The sequence below is a fragment of the Rutilus rutilus genome (genome assembly GCF_951802725.1).
Source record: "Rutilus rutilus genome assembly, chromosome: 25".
Taxonomy (NCBI): domain Eukaryota; kingdom Metazoa; phylum Chordata; class Actinopteri; order Cypriniformes; family Leuciscidae; genus Rutilus; species Rutilus rutilus.
In genome coordinates, this window is record NC_140229.1 from 22,204,338 (window position 1) to 22,222,971 (window position 18,634).

An 18,634-nucleotide genomic window follows, 5' to 3' on the forward strand; every position below is an offset into this window, starting at 1 on the left:
TAATATCAGGGAGAAAATGATAACTATGCAATAGTCTACTACAGTATTGCATCAGGCAGTGCATTGTAGTCTCCCTGAGGAAAAATTCAATTAATTCATTGCTATAGGAGAGGAAGAATTTACTGAACTCGTTAAATTATCTAAATCGACAACATGTATGTTAGACCCTATACCGACTAAGCTATTGAAAGAGATGCTTCCAGAGGTCATAGATCCTCTTCTTAATATCATTAATTCATCTTTGTCATTAGGATATGTACCAAAAACTTTTAAGCTGGCTATGATTAAATTTGATCCCACAGAATTAGTCAATTACAGGCCGATCTCGAATCTACCTTTTCTGTCAAAGATATTAGAAAAGGCGGTATCCTCACAACTATGTTCCTTTTTAGAAAGAAATGATATCTGTGAGGATTTTCAGTCAGGATTTAGATCGTACCATAATACTGAGACTGCTCTCATTAGAGTCACAAATGATTTGCTCTTATCATCCGATCGTGGTTGTATCTCTCTATTAGTGTTACTCGATCTTAGTGCTGCATTTGATACTACTGACCACAACATTCTTTTAAATAGACTCGAAAATTATGTTGCCATTAGTCGAATTGCATTAGCATGGTTGAAATCATATTTATCTGACTGTTCTCAGTTTGTAGCAGTAAATGAAGAGATGTCTTATCGATCACAAGTTCAGTATGGAGTACCACAAGGCTCAGTACTAGGACCGTTGCTGTTCACTCTGTACATGCTACCCCTGGGAGATATCATTAGAAAGCATGGCATTAGTTTTCACTGTTATGCTGATGATAATCAGCTCTATATTTCTTCACGCCCTGACGAAACTTACCAATTCACAAAATTAACGGAATGCATAGCTGATATAAAAAAAAAAAATGGATGACTAGTAATTTCCTACTTCTAAATTCTGAAAAAACAGAGATTCTAATTATTGTACAAAAAACTTCCTCACGTAATGACCTAGAATACTGTCTAACACTTGATGGCTGCTCTGTCAAACCTTCGTTGTCGGTTAGGAACCTGGGTGTGCTCTTTGATACCAATCTTTCATTAGAAAGTCACATTTCTAGTATCTGTAAAACCGCATTCTTCCATCTTATAAATATATCTAAATTACGTCATGTGCTCTCATTGACAAATGCGGAACAATTAGTTCATGTGTTCATGACCTCAAGGCTAGATTATTGTAATGCTCTACTGGGTGGTTGCCCTGCACACTTAATAAACAAACTCCAGTTGGTCCAAAACGTAGCAGATCGAGTTCTTACTAGAACCAGGAAGTATGACCATATTAGCCCAGTTCTGTCAACACTGCATTGGCTCCCTATTAAACATCGTATAAATTGTAAAATATTGCTAATTACTTACAAAGCACTTAATAGTTTAGCTCCGCAGTACTTGAGCAAGCTCTTAATGCATTATAGTCCTTCACGATCTCAAAATTCCGGCCAGTTGATAATATCTAGAATATCAAAATCGACTGCTGGCGGTAGATCCTTTTCCTATTTAGCACCAAAACTTTGGAACAATCTTCCAAACATTGTCTGGGAAGCAGACACACTCTGTCAGTTCAGATCTAGAATAAAAACACATCTCTTTGACCTAGTATACACATAACACATTATAGACTTTTATAATTCAGTGTTAGGCTGCATATATTAGGTCAGCTGGAACCAGGAACACTTCCCATAAACCCTGATGTACTCGTTACATCATAAGAAGAACGGCGTCTACGCTAATATTAGTCTCTCTGTTTATCCCGAGGTTTACCGCTGTCCGCCGTATCCAGGCCGTATCCAGATCTGATGAAGGACCTGTGCCTGGACACAACGACAATGCAGTCCTGAAGTGTCAATTTGTAAAGAAAGACTACACGCCTGCGCATATATATATATTCAAACGCGCATACCTATAGACTAAACACGTAATACGCATGTGCACGCTGTCAGTAATTTCACAGGTTTGCGTTTTTAGAGCTTGCGCAGAGATTTAAAAAAAAAAGTTAAATAACTAATGATCTTTGCAACGGAAGTAAATCAATCAAAACTAACTTTAGCTGGACAATAACTTTATTCTAGAGCTGCTGTAAAGCCAAAACAATCTCTGTTACTTTAATTTCCTATTATAACTGTAAAGCTGCTTTGAAACAGTCCATATTCTTAAAAGCGCTATATAAATGAAGGTGACTTGACTTGGAAATGTTAGTTCAAATCCCGCTCGGAGCACTACGAGTAGAATCAGAGGGGTTATACATAAGTGAGTAACATTGGTTTTGCTATGTTTCACAGAACCAAGATATGCTGTTGTTGTAATGTTAGCTATAGTAACAGGACAGTTTTGAGTGTCATTGTCTGGAGCTGCTGTTCTGCTGACGACTAACAACCAACTCTTGCTTGGGTATGCTCTTGTGAACTGTATGTTAATTTTTTTATTCTTCCTTGTTGTTTGTTCATCATCTTGGCTTTATTTTTCACAAAGCATTATTTTGCTTCGCTTCTGCTGTGATAAAGAAACATCCACTCTTGCATTGCGTGTTCGTGCATTTTGGGGGCGGAGCAATGACGAGAGGGGTGTTTTTGTTTGGGTTGATTTCAAATACCAACAGTGTTTCTCAAAAATCACTTACTGCACCTTTAATTATCAGCCAAAATATATTTAAAACTGCATGCAAATATGCAATACATTTTAAAGCAGATGTTTTGTTACACACTGAATTATGTCATAGATTTTGCAATCATGTTTAAGTTTTTGACTGTGGACAGTCTTCAGTGAGATTGATGTGGTTGTGTTTAATCAGAGTGTCTGATATGTTAAAGTTGCGGATTCTTAAAGGGTAATTCTCGCCAAAATTGAACCTAGGGTCTTTTTCTTAATCTACCCGAGTCAAACTTTTGTGTAAAGGCATAATTAGAATGGAAACGCCACTTGTAAGATTGACCGTATATTCGTTTTAGGTCAAAATGCCTTTTGAATGGGAGTGCTTGGGGCACTACAGTGATAGCATCAAAATCGCTATTTTTAAAACACTAAGAAGGCTCGACACAACATTAAACTGTGCTCAAAGTATCACTAGGGGCTCTACACATGAACTCGAGCATTGAGAACATTATTTGTGTACACATAAGTTTTCTAAAAAGAAAGGTTTTGTACGACTCAGTTTATCAGTTAGTGTTTCCGGCCGCCGGCATTTTGTCAGTCAAAAATAGTCGATCTCCGAATGCAACGTAACAGGGAGGAGAGTAAAGATGGAAAGCTCCTAAAGCTCAGTTCCATATAAATTCACAGATAATTCGTTGTTTTGTCGTTAGTGAAAATCAATATTGACCTTGTATTTGAAAAAGGATCCTCATATAATAATGAAATGATTCAGTGATACAGATCGACTATTTTTGACTGACAAAATGCTGGCGGCCGGGAAGAACAACAGCTACAGTGAGTTGTTCAAAACCTTTCTTTTTAGTAAACTTTGTGTTCACAAACAATGTTCTCAATGCTCGAGTTCATGTGTAGAGCCCCTGGTGATACTTCGAGCAAAGTTTCATGTTGTGTCGAGCCTTCTTAGTGTTTTATAGCGATTTTGATGCTATAGAAGTGCCCCTAGCACTCCCATTCAAAAGGCAATTTGACCGAAAACGAAAATACGGTCAATCTTAAAAGTGGCGTTTCCATTCTAATTATGCTTTTACATGAAAGTTTGACTCAGGTAGATTAACAAAAAAGAGCCTAGGTTCAATTTTGGCGAGAATTACCCTTTAATTTTGGCCCCTTTCTCTTTCTTTTAATAAAATGGTGTTCTAAGTTAAAATTGCTTGAACTTTGACTAGTACGTTGCAAGGATGATTTCTGTGTGGTGTGGTCGGCTGTGTATATTAGTGTTCTCCTGAGTGTGTGTTTGCACACATGCTGTAATTAAAGCTACATGTGATGAATGTGTTGTGATGTGGCAACATATTCTTCATACCGTGATCTAATTTAGCTGTCCCCATGGGAGGTTTGTGAGGCAGACTGCACCACACTAATGGATGTTTGCCTTCATTGAATTACAGTGACGTGTGCACATGAACAATGTGCGTAAATGCTGTGTTTTATATAGGCTACCTGCTTGACATTTCTTTTCAATTGACCCTTTTTAATCACTGAGTCCCAGTAGTACTGATCTTTATTGGTCAAAGGCCATAAACAAGTCAGTCAATAGGGGGTCAATGACAAATAAGAGTGTCTGCAAAAATCTTTTAGGCATCCAGTTGATAAAAAAAAAAAAAGAGAGATTAACACAATAAGTTTCGACACAAGTGTACACATCTTAATCATTATTTTCCAAAAAGTTATATATTTATAGTTATATTTATATATAAATTATTTATAGATACACTACAGTTCAGATGTTTGGGGTTTCATGATCGCCAAGGCTGCATTTATTTGATAAATGGTGAGCTGTTGATTTTATTTTGGAAGAAGTGCAAGAATGACTGGCAGAGGTCTACTGAGTTACCCATGTCAGGTGCAGGAGGGTTGGCAAGTTTATTGACTACAGAAAACAGTGTTTTAGGTTGAGAGGATGCGTTACTAATAAGAGTAGAGTAGTAACTAGAGCATGCAGTATTTAAAGCAAATTTGTATAACTGAATATAATTATGGTCCTTGTAAGCAGTAAGATGCACAGTCAGTTTTCCTGGAAAGGCGTTCAAGGTGATGACCAGCAGTTTTCAGATTGCTGGGGTAAACCAGGGAGAAGTGTGTGTGTCGAAGGTACAAATCTACTTTTAAGAGGGGCGTGTAAATCAAGAGCAGGGGAAATAGAGGTATTATATTTGACAAGGATCTAGTGTGTTCAGTGATGTCAGAGAGATGTGTGTGTACAGATTCAGAAAACAGTAATGGATTAACAGAATTGAGGTTACGGTTAGGTTATGGTGGATTTCACCCTTAGGCGGGGAAGAGGCATTTCACAGTTCGATGAAGAGGTGATCAGACAGTCCAATCTGAGGACCAAGCACAGAAATATTACAATATTACTTGCAAATCAAGTCATGAGAGTCCATGGTCCTCTTTATGACATCATTTTCTGTTTTATGTTTTTTCTGCATATTTCTGCACATGACCAACGCTTTTCACATATTGATATTAAAGGGATAGTTCACCCAAAAATGAAAATCCTGTCCTCATTTACTCACCCTCATGTTGTTCCAAACCTGTATGATTTCCTTTCTTCTGCTGAACACAAAAGAAGATATTTTAAAGAAGGTTGGTAATTAAACAGTTGCTGGTCCCCTTTGACTTCCATAGTATTTTTTTTTTTTCTACTATGGAAGTCAATGGGGTCCATCAGTCGTTTGGTTACCGACTTTCTTCAAAATATCTTCTTTTGTGTTCAGCAGAAGAAAGAAAGTGATACAGGTTTGGAACAACATGAGGGTGAGTAAATGAGGACAGGATTTTCATTTTTGGGTGAAATAATAATGAAAATGTATGCCAAACTACTTAAAACGATTTCCTTTTAAAGATTTCTTTTTTTTAATGAGGATTTTTTTTCTTCATTATGTTATCAGTTGTATCACCCTCGCCAACCCCCCAAAAATTTATTTAGGAATTAAGAACGTCATAGAAAAGGTATACTCAAATCATTGTTCAGTATGTATGAATCGCATTGTTAATTAATTGATTTTTGAATCAGGACACAAAAAAGAAGAGCGTCCTGTCTTTGACCCAGGGGTTGACTACAGGGGTTGTCAGACTGATTTCTAGCTTCTCCTGCAGCCTAAAATCAAAAAAATCTGCTCTGACGCATTATTGATGTTCTCTTCTAGCTGCCTTTTTCACAATCAAATGAAAACCAACAGTCCTGTTTCATTTCCAACCCAGATCGATTGATTGCATTCAGCCACTAGACGAATCAGATTACAAAGGCTTAATTTGATTTTTGTGAGCAGGTACGAACTACTCGAGGACAGCTCAGCTGATTGGTCAGGACAGATGCCTCTCAAAATTAAAAAACAAAAAGCCTAGAAGCCGAAAGAAAGTCAAATTTTCTTAATCAAGGCAGTCGAAGAGGAGACCTCTGTGTGTCTTCTCATCCCATCAGGACACTATCATTAGAGAAGAGTACATAACTCCCCTCAGTATTCAGGACATAATGTTTCCGTTCTGTTCTTTTCTTAATTGTCTTGGAGCTAAATTCAACTAGGAGTTTGATGGAGGTCCATGTCAGTGCCCAGTGGAGGGAAGATAGATGAAGCTCATTACAGTTGTCATTGCCATTACACAAGATTACTTTGCTTTTGTCACTTCACACTTGAATTACACATTATTACAGCTAGTCTTATTTAAACGTAACAAATGTTAGAGTTATCTTATACAGCATTTTTACTTGTAGTTGTATTTTTTCAAGTACATTTCACACATGACATTAAGTAAAGTTTACTGAACCTAAGTTAAGTCAAATTAATAAAGTGAATAGGTACATAAAAACTTCAACAACAGAAATTCTTTTAAATTTCCAATATAACTAAACATTACAGAGACCATATAATGATATTTTAAAAGTGCTTATTATGTTTATTGGGTGTAATAGGATTGTATTGGGAAAATTCTAATTTGTCATAATTTACTCAGACTCATGTCGTTTCAAACCCATAAGACTTTCGTTCATCTTTGAATAACAAATGAAGATTTTTTGAATGAAATCCATTGGACAGTCCAAACAACTACCACTTTAATACATCAAAAAGTTCATAAAGAGATCGGAAAACTAATCCATATGAATTGAGCAGTTTAGTCCAAATTTTTGGGAAAAAACATGATCACTTTATGTGATGAACAGATTGAACTTTTATTCACATATAAACATTGATCTGCAAACATAAACAGAAGCTCAACCGTACTTGCTTCCTGCGTAACACGAGAATGAACCTCATTGGTTCTTGCAGAAGCTCAAACGTGCTGCGTAACATGAGAATGAACCTCATTGGTTCTTGCAGAAACTCAAACGTGATGCGTAACACGAGAATGAACCTCATTGGTTCTTGCTGAAGCTCAAACGCGCTGCGTAACACGAGAATGAACCTCATTGGCTCTTGCTGAAGCTCAAACGCGCTGCGTAACACGAGAATGAACCTCATTGGCTCTTGCTGAAGCTCAAACGCGCTGCGTAACACGAGAATGAACCTCATTGGCTCTTGCTGAAGCTCAAACGCGCTGCGTAACACGAGAATGAACCTCATTGGCTCTTGCTGAAGCTCAAACGCGCTGCGTAACACGAGAATGAACCTCATTGGCTCTTGCTGAAGCTCAAACGCGCTGCGTAACACAAGAATGAACCTCATTGGCTCTTGCTGAAGCTCAAACGCGCTGCGTAACACGAGAATGAACCTCATTGGTTCTTGCTGAAGCTCAAAACGCGCTGCGTAACACGAGAATGAACCTCATTGGCTCTTGCTGAAGCTCAAACGCGCTGCGTAACACGAGAATGAAGCTCATTGGCTCTTGCAGAAGCTCAAACGCGCTGCGTAACACGAGAATGAACCTCATTGGCTCTTGCTGAAGCTCAAACGCGCTGCGTAACACGAGAATGAACTTCATTGGCTCTTGCTGAAGCTCAAACGCGCTGCGTAACACGAGAATGAACCTCATTGGCTCTTGCTGAAGCTCAAACGCGCTGCGTAACACGAGAATGAACCTCATTGGCTCTTGCTGAAGCTCAAACGCACTGCGTAACACGAGAATGAAGCTCATTGGCTCTTGCTGAAGCTCAAACGCGCTGCGTAACACGAGAATGAACCTCATTGGCTCTTGCTGAAGCTCAAACGCGCTGCGTAACACGAGAATGAACTTCATTGGCTCTTGCTGAAGCTCAAACGTGATGCGTAACACGAGAATGAACCTCATTGGCTCTTGCTGAAGCTCAAACGTGCTGCGTAACACGAGAATGAACCTCATTGGTTCTTGCTGAAGCTCAAACGTGCTGCGTAACACGAGAATGAACCTCATTGGCTCTTGCTGAAGCTCAAACGCGCTGCGTAACACGAGAATGAACTTCATTGGCTCTTGCTGAAGCTCAAACGCGCTGCGTAACACTAGAATTAACCTCATTGGCTCTTGCCGAAGCTCAAACGCGCTGCGTAACACGAGAATGAACCTCATTGGTTCTTGCTGAAGCTCAAACGCGCTGCGTAACACTAGAATTAACCTCTTTAGCTGTGTCTGAAATCGCTCCCTATCCACTATATAGTGCACTATTTAGGGTGTCGGCCATTTTGTAGTGGTGTCCTAATTCTGAGTGAACGACATCATTCCCTACATTCGTTCACTACTTTTACCCACAATCCTCTCTGAATTCGAGTGTACATCCGATGTACACTTGCTGAGACACTATTTCCCACAATCCAACACGATAAGGCGATAGAGCGCGAATGAAAAATAAACAAAAATGTCACCATGGCAACGGCGCACGCGAGATAGAAAACAATCATTTATAAGACCAGACGCCTGGTTATTTATTTATATATAGACCGTTATATCTATATTTGAATAAACAAATGTGCTGTGTAGATGTGCTCTTTTATTTTCACATATAAATGTAAAAAGTAAATAAATATGATAAGCAAGTGTTTTTATTATCTTTTTTTATCAAATAACGCAATAAACGTGAAAAATACATACATACAATTGTTACATACAATTCATACAGCCAAAAAAGGAAATATTAAAGATGGGTAGGTAATGTTTATGACGAAATTGTCCGAGCTCTCTGGCGCGTGATAATTATGTCAGCGTCCGAATTCGCTCACTCATTTTCGTTCACTCTTTGCTGATGTAGTGCACTCAACTGCCATTCACTATGTAGGGATTAGTGAATGAGTGAACGAGTGAGCGGTTTCAGACACAGCTTTTGGCTCTTGCCGAAGCTCAAACGCGCTGCGTAACATGAGAATGAACCTCATTGGTTCTTGCTGAAGCTCAAACGCGCTGCGTAACACGAGAATGAACCTCATTGGCTCTTGCTGAAGCTCAAACGTGCTGCGTAACACGAGAATGAACCTCATTGGTTCTTGCAGAAGCTCAAACGCATAAGGGTGAGTGATGACTTTTTTTAATTTTTGGATGAACTAACCCTTTAACATGCTTTAAAGCTGCATTCAGTAACTTCGGGATTTCTTCGCTGTATTCTCGCTTTTTGCTCGCAGGTTTCTCTCTAGAGCTCCCCCCACAGCTTCGGAATAGATATTTGACAACACTGTTGTAAAAGCTCGTTGGCTATTCTCAGACACCAGAGGCTAGTAGATCAACGACATCAAAGCAGATGGGACATTCTTTAAAACGTCTTCTTCATTCGGGTTCGAACAGCGTGAGGGAGTGCAATAATGACAGCATTTTAGCAGATTTCTTTTGGCCGTAAAGCAATTGTTTACATCGCGAGACCTGATATCACGCGAGACTTCCTGACGCGGCTCAAAGTTGCAAGTGCGCATTTTCCTCTCAGGGGCACCAGGGGGGTGCGAAACGACCACCATTCAACCCGAAATAAGAAATATAACCATTCCAATGACTTCGAAGCTGTTCAGTTAAGGTAAAAGTTACTTAGTTCACCTTTAATGTAAAAAAAAAAAACACATGTACAGTGTTTTTCACATACTGTACATTATTGCAACACTTCTATTCCCAGTCTGTCTGAAACGCGCTGATTTCTACAAAGGCCTGGCCTTTCAATATAGTCAGTAAGCCAATCCTTTCAACCCATTTCCACACCTCTCTTAACATGTGAAGGCATACATGTTATTTCGCATGCTTCAGTAAGACAAACTGTTCAATTCTCAAAGGACAGTGACATTTGACCAAGGCTTTTGGGGTCAGTTGACCTTGTCCATTGAGCAGTCCATCTCCTCCAGCTGCTGTTCCTTCTCTTTAATGTCTAAAGGAGTGTTGGCTTGACCTGGGGTCCAGTCAGAGCTAATTTCACTCAAGGACTGGCCAACATTGATGCTTATTATTCTGGCACTCAAAAAAAAAACTCCACTTAAAAATGGACCTTTATACAACATAGTGTAACCAAATATAAATGTTTAAAAACCCATTTATACTGTGTGAAAAAAAAGAAAAAATTAAATAGTTTCTGAAATTAATTTAAAATGTGTTTTATAATTGCTTTTTAACTGTGGAAATGCATCATCAAGGTCTGTGAAAAGGGTCCATGGGAAGGTGTTGTCAATAATTTGATAACAGGCTAGTGAAAGTAGATCTGCAGCTCATCGGGGCCCCCTGCTGGTGTGGGGCTCTGGGCAAATGTCTGTCTGGTGTACGGTTTATGTGAACGCCTGTACAATCTGCAGTGGTTTTGAAAGCAATCCAGACTAACTTGCAGAAGTGAACCGCTATTAAAGACGTATATAATTTGCTTATTAAAGTATAGTGATGGGTGTTTTAAAAGGAATTGTAATTTCAATTCCAAATGGTGTGTGAGGGCATCAGCGTCTTTGTGCTATGATCAGTCCCTTCTGCTTGGTGGTAGTGTAATATTTAGGGATCTAGGCTGCTAAAACAGACATTACAGATTTTGCTCTTGCATCTTGTTCTATTCCTTTGAACAATACATTTAACCTGAAGTTCTACTGTAGAATGTGCAAAATGATGACTTTAAGATCACTTTAAAATACCATCACTTTATCTTTGTTTATTGACATTCTATATTGACTGTTGTCCTTTTTATCAGTCTTCTTGGTCCAAGGGTATCTCTCCATCATTTCCTGTTCTTTTGACCTTCATTATCGCTCCTAGGGTGTCTGTGGTCTCTCTTTTCCTCCCATTTGTTCTGCCCATTCACATTCATCCCTGTGCGGTGATGATTCTGGCATTCAAAACATTGGTGCAGGGAAACATTTCTCACGCTGAAATGTCCATAAAATTCACCCGACACATTTGATTGAAGCTGATGGAGTTCAGTCGCACACACAGTGGCCGTATGGAGGGTTACCTTTGATCGTAGGCAAGTTTTGTACAGGCATTTGTCGGTAACCTAATTCTGATTACCTTTCTCTCTTTGTTTTTGTTTTTAGGGTGTTGATGGAGAGCCTTTCGAATGACAGCCGGGACAGTGGTAATCACAGGTGGAATTCTAGCTACAGTAATCTTACTGTGCATTATCGCTGTACTGTGTTACTGTAGGCTGCAGGTGAGACTCTCTCTTGCTGCCATTTTGCTTCTGTGTCTGGTTTTCTCAGTCTGTCTTGTAGGTACAATGCTGTGTTTTGGTACCTTCTCTTACTTTAGAAAGTAGTGACATGGTCTTCTTTTTCTGTAGTTCTTGTTTGATCTCATCCTGTTTTCAGTAAAGAATGTGTCTGCTTGTCACTAACACTAACGTCACATCAGAACTGAAAAGTCAGGGAGCATTATGTTTTTCAGATATATTGTTTTTGTCATTTGAATTGACACTGAAACAGTCTGCAGTAAAATTGACCAAGTTATATATTCAGAAATAATCTCATAGTGGGAAACAGTGACCAATTTATGTATAAATGAAATTCAGATGGAACTTTGTGCAAGTTTTTTTTACTCTTTGTAATGCAATTCAGTTGCAAGAAGTAACGACCGTTTAAAAGTTTGGTGTCAGTAAGATTTTTTTTAAATAAACCTAAACTTTTATTCAGCAAGGACACATTAAGTGATCAAAAGTGACAGTAAATATATTTCTAACGGTACAAAAGATTTCTATATATGAGTATATATGAATATGAGTCAGATGCTGAGTGTACTGGGAAATGAGCTCTGGCAAGGACAGCGATGAAGGTATAAAACATCTTCTCAAATTGAACCCTTCCAAGCTCAAAAGGTAACAAATTATGCTTTATTTTATGTTATTTAGATATCAATGGGGTTTAATCTATTGTGGCAGTTAGAGATCCATCCATTTTAGATATAGATCCGGGTTGCTAAAGACCCAAAGATGTAATAATGATAAGTGAAATATTCATGCATTAAAGGGTGAAAATGCGACGCTGACTCTCTCTCTCCTTGCACCCCTCTAGTACTATTGCTGTAAGAAGGAGGAGTCGGAGTCAGAGGAGGAGGAGCCTGACTTCGCCGTCACGTCTCGTCTGCCGCCGGTGCATTCAAATCACAACATCCTGGCGGCCACTGTCCCCACGGCAACCACCCCCAATGGGCCCGCCCTCTTCACGCCCCCGCCGGCACGAAAACTGACACGCTCGCAGACGTACTGTCCGTCCTGTACGCATTACGACCTGCCATTTTACCTGCAGCAGCCAGACGGCCTGCGAAATGGTGGCGAACGCATTAGCTACCGCAGCGTGCTTCAGCAGGATTTGGGGATGCCCGCCCCGCTGCCAGCTTCTCTGCCCGCCCCGCTGCCCACCCAGCTGCCGATGCCGCTACCCAACTACCACAAACTAAACCTCAGCCGCTCGGTCACCATGAGGGAGATGTTCACGCGAAGCTGCAGCATTAGCACCGACGTGTAGCCAGCCATCCGAACGGTTTATGCTAGATGCTAACGGCTAACTGCGTCAACACAGGCAACAGACTCAATTCTCATTGAAAAACATAATTCAGCATTCAAGCTCTTGCACTTGCCTGCATAAAAACAATGTCCTCTGGAAAACTCCCAGAGTGCCGAGCTTTCAGGAAGACAGCCCAGCGTGTTTGTGCGTAACTGGGAACTATAAAGGCAGAAATGGGGTGAGAGCAGAGATTCGGCGCCCCTCTTCCTCCCTCACCCCCTCTGCTTCACTCCTGAATCCCTTTTCTTCTGTTTTCAGTAACTGAAAAGAAGATTCAGAAAACAAAGACACAATGGGACACTTTTCAATATACAGTCTGAATTGAAACTTTTGTATTGTTCATTCATGTAGCTCGAGACGTTTTAGCTGGATATTCACTGATATAGCCGCGGACTCTGTTTTAACAAACCAACACATACAGGACAACTTACAAAAAGCCCTAAGCGGCTGCAATAACACTGCTAGATCAAAATGTGACATCGGAAAACAACATGATGTAGGCGTTTGATTTTGAGGTAACGTATGGGATGAGAGGCATTATTTTTTACTGACAAAAGTTACTGAGTTACCGTGCGTGATTCTAGGTATTAATAGATGTTTTCACGATTACAAACTTTCTTCTGTTTTGGATGTTTAAATGATTTGTTCTTCTTTATTCACATTTCTCCTATCTGAAAAGGTTGAGATTTTTGTTTTACCTGCATTGACATGTTATGATTTCCACTGAATTTGTTGGTTTTTTTTTTTTTTACAAATCTGGATGTGAGACGGATACAAAGGCTGATTTGATTTCATGGGCTACAGTTGCTCTTTCTAAACGCTGCTTGTTGGACTATGAAGAGAACATCTTCTGCCAGAAGGGTTTTCTCTCCCTCTCTCTCTCTCTCTACTGTTCATGCTTACAGAGGCGTCAATTAGCCTATTTCCTGCGTAGTTGATGTGAAAACAAGTGGGGCGTTGCACCGACTTTCTTTTTTTTAAATAATGACGGTGATTATCAAGAATATTTGTTCTGTTTCTAGATTTGAAAGTGATCTTCTTCTCTCTCTGGGTGTGTAGCCGCACACTACAGCCCTGCAGGTGACATTGACTTTTGTGATGATCACCATGTGCTTGTGTTGTGATTTCAATTCTCTCTCCTAGCTCTTCTTTCACTCATTGGGTCCCTTTTCAATCTCACACTGTCTCTCTCTCATACGCGCACACATACACGTTTCAGTGCCTGTTAATACCAACTGTATTATTATTATCATTATTTATGAATTGTTTTTGCATCACTACTTTATCACAGTATTTTTGTTTCAGAAATAGGTCAATAATATTGTTTCTTGTTCTAAAGTGATGCCGAAATGTTCCTGTAATTGAAAATACAATTAAGAATACTGTGGACAATAAATTGGTTGAAAACTTTTTGGCATGTTTTAAAGTTGATTATGAAGTGAAATTCATAGTTAATTTATAACCTACATTATATGGTATTTCCTAGACAACCTGTTGGATCATTTTGTGATTCCAGTTGGAATATGTCTCTACCTGTAATACTCTCAACTTGGTTGCAGCGGTATACAAAAATGGTTTCGTCTATCGACATGAAATCCCCAAAACATTCCGCCATGGTATATATAGTGGGAAAATAATTATTTGTGAGAACACCCTGCTATTTTGCAAGTTCTCCCACTTAGAAATCATGGAGGGGTCTGAAATTGTCATCGTAGGTGCATGTCCACTGTGAGAGACATAATCTAAATAAAAAAATCCAGAAATCACAATGTATGATTTTTTTAACTATTTATTTGTATGATACAGCTGCAAATAAGTATTTGAACACCTGAGAAAATCAATGTTAATATTTGGTACAGTAGCCTTTGTTTGCAATTAAAGAGGTCAAACGTTTCCTGTAGTTTTTCACCAGGTTTGCACACACTGCAGGAGGGATTTTGGCCCACTCCTCCACACAGATCTTCTCTAGATCAGTCAGGTTTCTGGGCTGTCGCTGAGAAACACAGAGTTTGAGCTCCCTCCAAAGATTCTCTATTGGGTTTAGGTCTGGAGACTGGCTAGGCCACGCCAGAACCTTGATATGCTTCTTACAGAGCCACTCCTTGGTTATCCTGGCTGTGTGCTTCGGGTCATTGTCATGGTGGAAGACCCAGCCTCGACCCATCTTCAATGCTCTAACTGAGGGAAGGATGTTGTTCCCCAAAATCTCGCAATACATGGCCCCGGTCATCCTCTCCTTAATACAGTGCAGTCGCCCTGTCCCATGTGCAGAAAAACACCCCCAAAGCATGATGCTACCACCCCCATGCTTCACAGTAGGGATGGTGTTCTTGGGATGGTACTCATCATTCTTCTTCCTCCAAACACGTTTAGTGGAATTATGACCAAAAAGTTCTATTTTGGTCTCATCTGACCACATGACTTTCTCCCATGACTCCTCTGGATCATCCAAATGGTCATTGGCAAACTTAAGACGAGCCTTGACATGTGCTGGTTTAAGCAGGGGAACCTTCCGTGCCATGCATGATTTCAAACCCTGACGTCTTAGTGTATTACCAACAGTAACCTTGGAAACGGTGGTCCCAGCTCTTTTCAGGTTATTGACCAGCTCCTCCCGTGTAGTTCTGGGCTGATTTCTCACCTTTCTTAGGATCATTGAGACCCCACGAGGTGAGATCTTGCATGGAGCCCCAGTCCGAGGGAGATTGACAGTCATGTTTAGCTTCTTCCATTTTCTAATGATTGCTCCAACAGTGGACCTTTTTTCACCAAGCTGCTTGGCAATTTCCCCGTAGCCCTTTCCAGCCTTGTGGAGGTGTACAATTTTGTCTCTAGTGTCTTTGGACAGCACTTTGGTCTCGGCCATGTTAGTAGTTGGATTCTTACTGATTGTATGGGGTGGACAGGTGTCTTTATGCAGCTAACGACCTCAAACAGGTGCATCTAATTTGGGATAATAAATGGAGTGGAGGTGGACATTTTAAAGGCAGACTAACAGGTCTTTGAGGGTCAGAATTCTAGCTGATAGACAGGTGTTCAAATACTTATTTGCAGCTGTATCATATAAATAAATAGTTAAAAAATCATATATTGTGATTTCTGGATTTTTTTTTTTTAGATTATGTCTCTCACAGTGGACATGCACCTACGATGACAATTTCAGACCCCTCCATGATTTCCAAGTGGGAGAACTTGCAAAATAGCAGGGTGTTCAAATACTTATTTTCCTCACTGTAGATGATATGATTCGATTTTGGTGAAAATCAGACAAATGGTCTAAGAGAAGTTTGAAAAAGTAGTTTTTTAAAGAAAACCAAAATGGCGGACAGGAAGTTCAGTCGACTATGACAAAATTGGTATATGTTCTCACTCAGCATGACCCAACTATTAAGACCAGATTCATTACAATAGCTACCTTAATCAAAAGTTATTAGAATTTTGGGAAATTTCATTAGAACTTTTGACCACAAAGTGGCACTGCCCTGACACTTTCTAAGTGCTTTCAAGGCATGGTCCCGATGACACCTGCCAAGTTTCACATCGATACTCCAATGCGCTAATCCGCAAAATTAAAAAGTCCCAAAATGGCTGATATGGGAAATTGGGTATCAACTCGGCAATCATCTACAATGATTTTAAAAATAAATGAACCAGTTTACAATTAAAAACAGTCAACTGCCCCTGTTTCAGAAACTTAATGAGGCTGTTAGCTGTTTGTTAGCACGTCATATGGACAAAACAAACTATATAAACATTATATATCGATTTTATCTTCCCTTTATTTTATTACATAGCCTAATATCTATGCATTATTTCGATGATGTGTGTTTGCTTTCATTTTGTTGCACAGCAGTCCAGTCGTTGTGTAAGCTTTGTTTTGGATGTGCTCTCTGTCAGATTGAATTGGGAGAATCTGATAACATCAATCCACGGTCTTCTGGGTTCACTGTGCTTCAGAGTTGGCTGGAGCGCTCAAAGACTTTTCAGTGCCAAAGTCACTGCAGCTTTATCTGTCTTGTAGGACGTAGTTTAGACAGATGTGAGCATTTCTAAATCATGACTAATCAAGTAAATTTGGCACTCCAATCACGTTCACAATTCAATGACAATGGAGAGGCATGGAGGATATGAACTTTGCTGTGTCACAGTGAAGAGTTTGAGTACTAACACTAAAATAATAATAATAAAATAATATATCTGCTTATATTATATCATATTATATATTAATAAGCACAAAATTTTGGGGGAAATTATGCTTCATAAAGACACTGTGTTATAATTAAAAACATATAGGTGACTTATATTATGACAGTATGTGTGTAGTCAGATGTAAATGTTTTAGTAAAATGAAGGGTTTTCTTCCTGTGCTGAATTATTTAAGACTGTAATGTTTCCCAGCATGCAGCTGTGCTGGCCAGACCCCTGGAGCAGTATTGATGTTTTATGACATGCCTTGAATTATCCCTCACTGGGATGAACCTCATTCTCTCTGTCAATGATCTCTTGGCCTCTCTCCATTCCCTCTGCCTCCGTAAAGAGTGTGTGTCGGGTCCTTGACTGTGACACGGGGGAAGAGCTGTGGATGCTTCTCTGAGGTGGGAGGCTATATGCATTACTAACATGATGAAATGCAAATAAGCTGCAGTCTTTGGAGCATGTGTTCACATCTATATAATTTCAGTGATTCAGTGTGTTAAATTTAATCTGTACATTTAAATTGTACGAATTATTTTTTAAAGCAAGCAGAAGTGTATAGTGTTATATACTTAACTGATGCATATAAATGAAAATGATTCGTTCTTCATTATTTAGTTCACCAAAAAAAAAAAGGCTCAATTTAGGCTACTCACCCTCATGTCGTTCCAAACCCGTAAGACATTCGTTCATCTTGGAAACACAAATGAAGATCTTTAATGAAATCTGAGAGAAATGAAGATCTTTAATGAAATCTGAGAGATTTCTGTCCCTTCTTTGACAGTCCACGCAACTACCACTTTCTATCCCCAGAAAGGTAAAGACATCTTTAAAGATATCCATGTGACTCCAGTGGATTTATGAAGCAACGCGAGTTCTTTGTTTGGGGACAGTAATGGAAATGAGTTCATTTTAAAGACATAAAATAATATATAAAAAAAAAACTGAAAATTCTGTCATCATTTACTTTACTTAAAAACACAAGGGTGATAAATGATGACAGAATTTTAAACAGCCAGTCTTCCTTTGTTAACCTTGACTGGCTCGTTCACACTAATGACTATAACTATAACGATAAAGATATAGTTCTAAAAATCGTTCTCAATATTAAGGAATAGCAGTGTTCAATCACACCACAGCCATAACGATAACGGCAGATAACGGCACGTTGGAATCACTTTCAGAACGATTTTATCCAGCTGATGAACGATAAAAACATAGACAGCCAATCAGAATCCATCCTGCTGTAACGAGCTCGAGCATTTAAAGTGACAGACAAGCACGTGCTTAGAATAAACATCTTTAGAGTTTTCTTATAGTTATTGTTCTTGGTGTGAAGTTGAACCCAGCAAACACATTTAAGTGGCAAGTTGCATTTCTACTATGGAATGGCAACGTCGCTGTCTACGTGCTCGCAACATTGTAACAACGTAGAATTGTAAGATGTAACAGCGATGTAGCGACGTTGTTGCGCAACATTCAGCAACTGAGAGATGACGTTCTGACCATTTTTTATTTTTTTATGATATCCTCTATTTAGCATATTATGTTTTGAGGTTAATTTTTAATTAGTCAGATGCTAGATAATTACCCATACACAAAAGAAATATATTTGAAATATATTTTCAGTATATATTTTGGAATATATGCAAATATTTGAAATTGGCCCAATAAATATATTTCATACTTATATTTCATATATTTTTGTTATATTTCAGAATATATTTCAATGTATTTTTTTCTGTATGGGTCCCCAAAAGTGTCAAAAATATATGTGGCATATATTCCAAATACATTGAAATATATTCTGAAATATAACAAAAATATATGAAATATAAGTATGAAATATATTTATTGGGCCAATTTCAAATATTTGCATATATTCCAAAATATATACTGAAAATATATTT

At 39.0% G+C, this 18,634-nt stretch overlaps 1 protein-coding gene across 1 annotated transcript in view; it reads left to right on the top strand.

Annotated features, from left to right (window-relative positions):
• The window catches only part of LOC311285108 (protein FAM163B-like), a 36,135-nt gene extending 22,195 nt beyond the window's left edge, over window positions 1-13,940 (top strand). Inside the window, exons 2-3 of the mRNA XM_084400568.1 lie at window positions 11,067-11,182; window positions 12,039-13,940. Of these exons, the coding sequence (XP_084256694.1) occupies window positions 11,090-11,182; window positions 12,039-12,491 (546 nt within the window). The 5' untranslated portion in view covers window positions 11,067-11,089 and the 3' untranslated portion in view covers window positions 12,492-13,940. The remainder of the gene's footprint in view (window positions 1-11,066; window positions 11,183-12,038) is intronic.
• Window positions 13,941-18,634: the final 4,694 nt, after the last annotated feature.